Raw genomic sequence first — 9068 nt, 5'->3', positions numbered from 1 at the left:
TTTTTTTTTTTAAGTTCTATTAAAGACAACATTTATTTTGTTTCTGCTTTTAGGAAATGACTATCCCGTGGTGCTTAAGGAGAGCAGAGCTTGTGTTTAAGTGTGTCAAAGGTGAGCATAACCTTATGTTTAACAACGACCTATTTGTCTTCCTCCTAAATATTGAAAGTAGAGCAACCCAGGAGAAAGAATGTGAAAGTCACCTCTGCTACCTGATGCCTCAGTTAAATGGTTTAATAAGGAAATAATTCATAACAGGCTTCTTTACTTACCTTTTATAGTCGCAAAATAAATATCCAGCCCTCTTGACATACAGGATATTTGGACGTTATTTATATTTTGCTCTGATTATAGCTTGTTCTCTATTGCCTTTTACTTTCTTAAAAAGAAAAAAAAACGAGCCACATGTTTAATTAGACTTTAATAACCTGTTTTGGCTTTGTTGTGTGGAGACTAAATAGGACTTGGGAAATTATAAGTAAGAGTGAGTTGACAAAAATGTGTTAAACCTCTCTGGCGTGGAGAATTGAGGGTTGCAGAAACCTATCCTACAGGCAGGCCTGGTTATCTAAAAAGTCAAGATGAAGCCTCACAACGAAAATTCAGTTTATTTCAGTAAAGGATTGGTAGGTTTGAAGACCAGAACTCATAATTCACCAATTGTTCTGTTGTTCTGTTTTAGGTTTCATGATGGAAATGGCTTCGTGGGATGGAGGAATTTCTAGGACAGTGCAATTTCTGGTACCACAGGTGTGTTACCTCAGTGGGTCTCACCCCAACTTAATCTCTGTTATAATCTTCCTTGTAGATATAGTGAGCACACTGCCCCAAACTCAGTATAACATTTAAAAAATGCTAACAGCTTCCTTTTTCTTAACGGGAGACGTGTTGGATACCATAAAGGCACTTAGTTTATTGTCAAAGATGTCAGAACCTCCACTCAGGATCTTGTATTTCACTCCAAAACCAAACTTGACTCATCCTTCCTTTGTTTTTCTCACATTTATGTTACATAGATTTTGAAGAGTTCATAGATAAGGGCATTAGTAGAGAATGATTCTGTCTTCTGTATAGAACTTAGCAAAATTAGTGGTACTTTTATTATTATTGATTAACCTGGCGTTATCCAGGGGTTTTTCTGGTAATCAAACCTATTATTTGACAGAAACAACATAGGTTCTCAGAGGACGGAGCAGGAAAACACTCCTGCCCATAGCTGTGCAGTTAAATCAGCCATGAAAGATAATTTTTACATGTCTCACTCCATATCTAGAACTAGTGCCATAATTTAAAATATTTAAAAATTGTTTGAAACATCAATGACAATTTAACAAATACAAACTTTTTTTAACCTCTTACAGAGTATTTCTGAAGAAATGTTTTATCAACTTAGTAACATGCTTCCCCAGATCTTCCGGGTATCATCAACACTTACTCTGACATCCAAGCACTAACCCTGATAGATGGACATGCTGGCAGAAGAGGATTGTTAAACTCTCCAGGAACTTGAGCTCTGCCGGGATATATGGTCAAGTGGTAGAAGCCCAGAAAGAACTGGCGAGCCAAGCCACAGACAAATCATGATAGATGGTCTGTTAAATATTCTAAAAATTCATCTAGCATACAGGCTAGTGTTCAGCCCCTTTCTTACACAGTTATTCTTAAAGTGTCTTTCTGAAAAAAATTATACTTTTAACTATTGTAATGTCCTATCTGAATATTAGTAAGTTAAAACTTTCTATTGGGTTGTCAGAAAAGTCATGACACATTTTTGTAACGAAAAACAGAAAAAATAGTCATGACTTTTCCGACAGCCCAATATATTACCACACATGGACTCTGGATGTAGGAGATTGTTCACTACACTTTCATGGAGACATTTGTCTTTTCCCAAGCGTTTGAGTCCTGTCTGGTGCAAGGCTTAATTAAGTATACAATTAAAACCTTCCCTCTACCTTATTTGCCAGTGAAAAATAAAAACACTGAAATATACATTGCAAGTATGGCTGTCTTTGTGAAAATCTCTTTGTAGAAACACAACTACATGAGACAGGTGTACTTATTCTTTTAAATTCTATTTTAAAAACTTGCTTTTAATGTACTCTTTCTAAGGTTTTATAAGTTGAAAGTCAGAAAAAGACTGGATTCTTGACCTCTATCTCGTCTTCTTATGTAACCTCACCCTTGTCTGGTCATAACATTTCATGGGCTGGGAAAATAGTGTGCTTACTTGCAAGCCTGATGGGAAGTTACCAGCACCATGCAGTATTTTAGTGCTCGTCAACTTCATGACACTCAGTGAGGGTTGTTCTTATTTCTCCACCCTGCTGCCTGCGTTCCCAGTTTCCTCACCCGTTCTTCTACTGTGTTTGTTTGCTGGTAATGTGTCCCCATCCCCATCTCTGCTCTTCTTTTTCCTCTTCTTTTCCATTGTCTCTTCTTGTAGAACTGCTTCCTCACATGCTGCATGTCACTTACGTGTCCCATCTATAACATTTGCAATGAGTAGTGACTATGTTGACCAAAGGCATTTACAAAAGCAATGGTTTCATTAAATTCAGAGTGTATGGATGTTGTAACTGGCTAATGGAGTGAAATGGAGGACTTTTGATGTCATGATAAGATGGTATATGTTGATTCCAAAAAACAAAAAACACTCTGCTAATATGTCTACATGTAGTAACTTATACATAGAAACTCTATGGCATACAAAATGCTTTTATGTAACATAGGACATGTCTTGATTTTCTACACAAGGAAATGACTGTCCAAGTAACAACATTAAGGAGAACACCCCCTCCAGATCGGGTCCATGACACACTAACACTTTCCAAATCCTTTTTCAGGGGCACCCTGGTGATCCCACCAAGAAGAAGGTAGGTGTTTTGCCCTGAGAGGGAGAGACTTTCCTCCAGGCTCCATTGTTAACAATGAAGACTGACTGATTCTAACGCAAAGCAAGGTCGACAGAAGTAGACAATCGGGGTGTGCTCAAGCCCTGTCAGAGACTTTTAGTTTATAACATGACAGGTCAAGTTGGAATAGGCGTAGTGGGATCAGTCAATGCAAGGCATTCAGAAAGAGAGGTACTGAGAGCCTTTCCGCTGAATTCCTGTCACTAAGTGTCCAGCCAGCAGCTTGGAGGGTGCTTCCAGGGTCAGGGAGTAGGAGTAGGTTCATTCACAGAAACTTGGAGAATGCAGCTGCCCAGTCCTTCCTCTGTCACCTCAGGTTGCTGTTTTATTGTTTATGAAGTGGTGGCTTTCACTCCAGGGCAATTTAAAGTTCCTGTTTAGCCTATGAAATCAAGATGAAATTATTAAATATCCATTTTTCACATGGTACTGTATGTTATGAGATATACAGAGAGGTAAGATTAGAAAAATGCTTATGATGTTACATATTACTGATACAGAGACACAGCAAACACTAAGCTAATTACAAATATATAATTTAAGGAGCTAATTATATGCATTTAAATAGTGGGGATTTTAGTGAAGCAGTAGATGAGGAAGTTTGGAGTTCTGTCGTTGGCCCAGGAAGGATGAGATTATGACCTTTTTCTGTATTGTGTTCTAGGGGGCTTCTTGGAGGGGAGTGGTTCCAGGCACTTGGTGAATGAGGTGAAGAAGGTACCTTAGCAGGCTGAGACTGGAAGGGGCATCCTAGGTGTTAGGTGCTGATGGGAGCAGGAATAGAACAAAGGGAGGCAGTGATGGATGGTCAGAAGTTGAGAGAAGCCCACCACAGAAGCATTTTCGGGGTGGGAGTGGAGGGCCCTGGGCATTAGCACAAATTATGGTGAAGAGGGTCTCTGTGAGCAGGAAGTTTTCTATTTGTATAAACAATTACGTATTCCTAAAGCATGACGGTCTCGTCCTCAAGGCCTTAGAAGTATTCTTTGGAAATCAGGCAGGGGCGCTAAGCCTGAGGTCCCTTCCACGTTGCTCTTTCCTCCCTCCTTCCATTGCTCAACGTACAAAACCAAGCAAGGCTATAACCTCGCCATTGACCAGGAGGTGTGGCACCAACTGTTCTCAGCACGACAATGCGACTGCAATGGAAGAAACGCATGATGAAGCATTTCAGGAGAAACAGCTGGCCTGGGAGTTGGCAGACCTCGTGCTGGCACGGGACACACTATCATTAGTGTCACTTCAGCTGGATCCTGGCTAATTCTCACAACAAGAAAAAAATGTTCCGTAAAGGAAAGGGATTTACAGAAACATTCCTGTTCTAGAGGCCTTAAGGAGAAGGAGCAGAGCTGTGTTGAGAGGACGGACAAAGATTAAAGAGTGGATCTTCAGCGCGATTTTTCAGTTTATAGGTGAAAATGATTGCTTTTCTCTCATTTAGTTTTCCCAATTAGATGAAATTGGACTGCTTTGCTCAAAAGAAGTTATAGCAGTGTAAAAATCATTATCATAATTTTGAAATAACAAATATTTTACAACACCTACTTACACAAAATGTATTCTCAGAACCATTTAGATCAATGATTTTATATCCTGTAACCACCGAAGAATTACTGCCATTATTTTCCCCATGTTTCCCTGAAAACTTGTACTGAGTATACAGTTGAAATCATTTGAGCAGTACTGTGTGTTTGTGCATCACAGACATGCCTGTGGAGCTGAGTGATAGACAGTATTAGCGAGTGATACATAGTGTCACATGCAATTATCCTTGTATGATTCCAGGCAAATTTACAAAAACAAATCCTTGCCATTTTATGTAACCTGTGAGGTCTCACCCTAGTGAAATGTATTTCTGGAAAGATTTTTAAAATATCTCAATAACATTTAAGACACCTTTAAGGACCACTAATTCCAGGAACGCCAAGCTGGGAACCGCAACTTTAGACAGAAATATTTTATATGAGAGGACATTACAAAGGAAGGGCAGCGAGAAGGACAACATAGTAGCAGATTGACCCTGAGAACCCCGCTTAGTAAACAAGTGTTTGCTGAGTTTCCTCCATACACAGAGACACAGTGCTAAGCAAGTTCCAGCTTCTAGAAGGCTATACAAAGGCATTGGGACTTGAGGAACTATTCGATTGAGACTCAACAAGCTTCTCTGTGATCTGTGATGCTGACAGTCTCCAAAGACTGGGACAAAACCCTAACTAAAGCAGTAGAATGGCTGAGTAGCCACCTGAGGTTTCCTGTAAGCCTGATGTGCTTGTGGTGTCTTTATTCAATACACAAAGCTAAAATCCTTGTGATGCACTGTACGTCTCTCCTGCTGTTCTTTTCCTGTTTTCCCATAGGAAAACCGGGTTCCTGATAGGTCCAAACCTAAGCTATATTATCAGGCTTTCTGATAAATCCATATCTCAGACTTGACTGAACTTCATGCTCTATACAATCAACCCTTATTAATCGTGAACTCTATATTTGCAAATTCCCCTACTTGCCAAAATTTATTTGTAACTATAAAATGAATCAATTATGTCATCTACAAAAGCAGTAGTTTCATCAACTCCGAGTCGTGTGGATATTGCCAGTGGCCCATAGAGCGAATCGGAGGACCTCTGGCAGCACTGCGGTGTCATTTGTGGGCATGCGCAGAGCAGGGACAACGTTGAGCTGCCCAACACACATTTCCAGCTGAGAGGAGCCAGGTGACCCTGTGCCTTCTCTTTCAGCTAATAACAAACAAGTGTCCTTTTAACAGTTTATTTACTGCCACATTTTTCGCATTTTTGTGCTTTTCATTGGTGGTTTTGCTATTTAACATAGCCCCCGAGTGCAGTGCTGAAGTGCTGTCGAGTGTCCTATGTGTAAGAAGGCTGGTGTGCCTTATGGAGAAAATACATGTGTTAGATAAGCTTTGTCCAGGCATGAGTTGTTGTGTTGCTGGTCGTGAGCTCAATGTTTAATGAATCAACAATCTATAAAATGAGGTGTCTTTAAACAGAAACACATTTTTAAAAGTTACATATTTCTTGGCTGGTGAAATGTGATGAGAAGTTTGCAGGAACCCAGCCCTGTATTTCTCCTGGAAGTAATGGTCCCCTATTTGCTAGTTCAGTGTTCACAGCGTGAGAACCAGCTGCATGCGTGACTCCTCTCACAGGCAAATGAGCATAGAGAGCTATCTGTGGGTTTCTTGGCACATGGAGAATGAAACCTGGAACACATTACCCGAGAAGCAAACAGATCCTTCCTGGAGATGTTTAGGAAGTAAGCAGAAACCATGCCGTCACAGGTTAGGCATGGCCTCTGCAAGAAGGGACCGCGTTCGTGGGCTTCCCCCTCCCTCTTCCTTCTCCTGCTTTCTATCTTTCTCTCCTTTCTCTTTCTTTATAATGAATTCCTGGTTTGTTATCAGCAAATCTGTGCTCAAACCCCTACTCAGAGTAACAGTACAGCCTCAGAGATGGGGAGCACAGTCCCTAGAGTTAGACAAACCTGGTTCAAGTGTTGCCTTCCTGATTTACTCACGGTGGCTTGTTACTTGGGCAGATTACCTAATCCTCCTAAGTATGTCTCCCCATCTGTAAGCTAGGAAACATTAATAATAGTATCCAGCTCACTGACTAGTTGGAAGGATTAAATAAGAAAGTGCACACTACCTGGCATGTATTCATTCTATAAATACCTGCGTCTATTTTCTTTCCTTCCCTCTTTCCTTCCTGTCTCCCCTTCCTTCCTTCCTGTCTGATCTTTTTCTTTCTTTCCTTCCTTTCACTAGATAGTAAGGATACTAAGTTGCCTAAAACACAATGTCCTCAAGGAGTGTACACCCTAATCGAGTTGGGTTAACAGCACATTGCAACCCCCAGTACCCGCCAGTATATAGTAAGGGCGCGCAGTCAGGATGGAACGAGGTGTGCATGGAGGTCCAACTAGAAACACGAGCCGCGCGTTGAGCCAAGAGGGATGTGAACCCCTGGGAGCAGGCTGCTCAGCCAGGCCTTTCTCTGGCACCTAGTGGGTATCCTTTGGGAGTCCTTGCCACTCAATAGGTCAAGCACAAATCCTCCTGGCACACAGACAGTCACCTGTGCCGGTAGCAGCAACAACTTCGGATACAAAAGACAGGCAGGTTAGAATGTCAGGAGGCATCACAAGGTAAGCGACGAGCCCTATATTTGAGTGGAATGGGAAGGACTATCACATTTTCATCAGGTGAATCTATGTTTTAGACATAACAATAGCATGAAGCAGTTATGAAATTTAAAGTCGTCTACCCCATGTAGCAGCTAGATAGAATTTACCCCTATAACACTTCCCTAGTTCATCTCATGTCACTGAGCTGGTCAGATATTTACTGTCTTACAAATGACGAAGGCCAGAGGATGAAATGCTAGGAAGGTACAGGGAAGATGTCCTGGGAGTGAGAGAAGAGGATTAGAACTCAGAAACCACTAGTCTACTTAGTCTATTTAGTGTGTGTGTGGTGGTGAGGGGACGGGGCAACAGGAAAAGTACATCTTTTTGTCCTTTTTAAAAAATCTTCTTGGCCAGCTTGTCTAGTGTAGCACATTGATCCATTTATTCTTCTACCGAAATTTTCTTTTATTGTGTAATTCTTCAAACATACAGAAAAGTTAGGAGGATTATATGTCAAATACTCATGTATCTACTGCCTATATTTGTTAAATTTTAACTTGCTTCATGTGTCTCTATATAAGACATAAAACATCAAAGGCACACCTGAACCCTTCTCTCCTTTGCCCCTCCCCAGTTCTATTCTCCCTCCTTAGATCAGCTATTTCTGAGCAGCAAACCACTCTAAAACAGTAAGCATTTATTCATCTTCATGACTCTATGGATCACCAGAGCAGTTCTTCTGGTCTTGGCTGGGCTCAGTCATGAGTCTTCATACCTACTTCAAGTAGGCAGCTCTGATCATCTTGGCCAGTCTCTCTTACATGTTTGAAGGCTGCCTGGAATAGGATGACTTCAGCTGGAACACCTAGACTTTCCTCCACTGGTCTCATCCTCCAGGAGGCTAGCCTAGATGTGTTCTTGTGGCAGTAACAGGATTGGAAAAGAGCAGAATTATGCAGTGCCTCTTGAGGCCTAGACTCAGAATTGACACACTGTTGGTTCCTAGTTAAAGCAAGTCACAAAGCCATCCCATATTCAAGAAGTGTGGTAATAGACTCCACGTTTTGATGGGAAGTGCTACAAAAGTCACATTGTAAAAAACATGGACATGGTATGGGGAGAAAAATTGGGAATATTTTTGCAATCAATGTATCATGCTCTCTCACAGCAGTAACAACTATCTTAATTTTGCTGTTTTTCATTCTTATAGGTTTATAGTTTCAGTGTATATCTATATAATGTATATCCACATCTATGTAGGATAGCCATAAAATGCATCATACTGAAATGTGCCCAAAGGGTAATAATGAAAGCATTTTCTACATATCATTCAACAACTGCTTTTTGAAAATTCAATGTCATCCTTTTAAGATTTAACCATGTTGATGTAGATAGGGCTAGTTCATTAACTTTAACTGCTGTATTTAAGTATTCAAAATAATATTTTGACTACTCTGAAACTGAATTATATACTTATAGCCCATTTTATTTGTTTATTCTCCTATTGATGGTCAATGAGGTTACTTTCACTTTTGTGCCATTTTATACTGTGCTACAACAACTACATTCTTATACATGTATCATTGTGCATATGTGTTAGAGTTTCTCTAAGGTATATCTATGAGTGGAATTTGATAGTTCCTTATTTAACTGCAAAGTGGTTGTACCACCTTCCCCTTCTACTGGCAGTGCATGAACGCTCCTTTTTCTCCATGTATTCATATAAACTAGGCAAGAACTTTCAGAAATTTTAATTTTTGCCATTCTGATAAATATGAAGTAATATCTCACTGCTGTTTTGTTTCACATTTCTGTTGTTACTGGTGATGTTGAGAAGCACAGAATATGTTTGTTAGCTACTTTGATTTCCCTTTTCATGAATTTTCTGTTTGAACCCTTTCTCCATTTTTTCTGTTGGGTTGTTTGTCTTTTTTATATTGCTTTTTAGACATTCTCTCTATATTCTGAACATTAAACCTTTATAAGTTATTCTTTTTTTTTTTTTTT

At 40.1% G+C, this 9068-nt stretch overlaps 1 protein-coding gene across 1 annotated transcript in view; it reads left to right on the top strand.

Annotated features, from left to right (window-relative positions):
- FERRY3 (FERRY endosomal RAB5 effector complex subunit 3) overlaps positions 1 to 1992 on the top strand; it is a 41021-nt gene extending 39029 nt beyond the window's left edge. The window contains exons 12-14 of the mRNA XM_019660971.1: positions 54 to 111; positions 683 to 750; positions 1362 to 1992. Coding sequence (XP_019516516.1) covers positions 54 to 111; positions 683 to 750; positions 1362 to 1454 — 219 coding nt within the window. The 3' untranslated portion in view covers positions 1455 to 1992. The remainder of the gene's footprint in view (positions 1 to 53; positions 112 to 682; positions 751 to 1361) is intronic.
- The last annotated feature ends 7076 nt before the right edge of the window (positions 1993 to 9068 follow it).

The sequence above is a fragment of the Hipposideros armiger genome, unplaced genomic scaffold, assembly GCF_001890085.2.
Source record: "Hipposideros armiger isolate ML-2016 unplaced genomic scaffold, ASM189008v1 scaffold_332, whole genome shotgun sequence".
Taxonomy (NCBI): domain Eukaryota; kingdom Metazoa; phylum Chordata; class Mammalia; order Chiroptera; family Hipposideridae; genus Hipposideros; species Hipposideros armiger.
The sequence above is the reverse complement of the archived record's forward strand: the minus strand, read 5'-3'. Positions and strand labels throughout refer to the sequence as shown.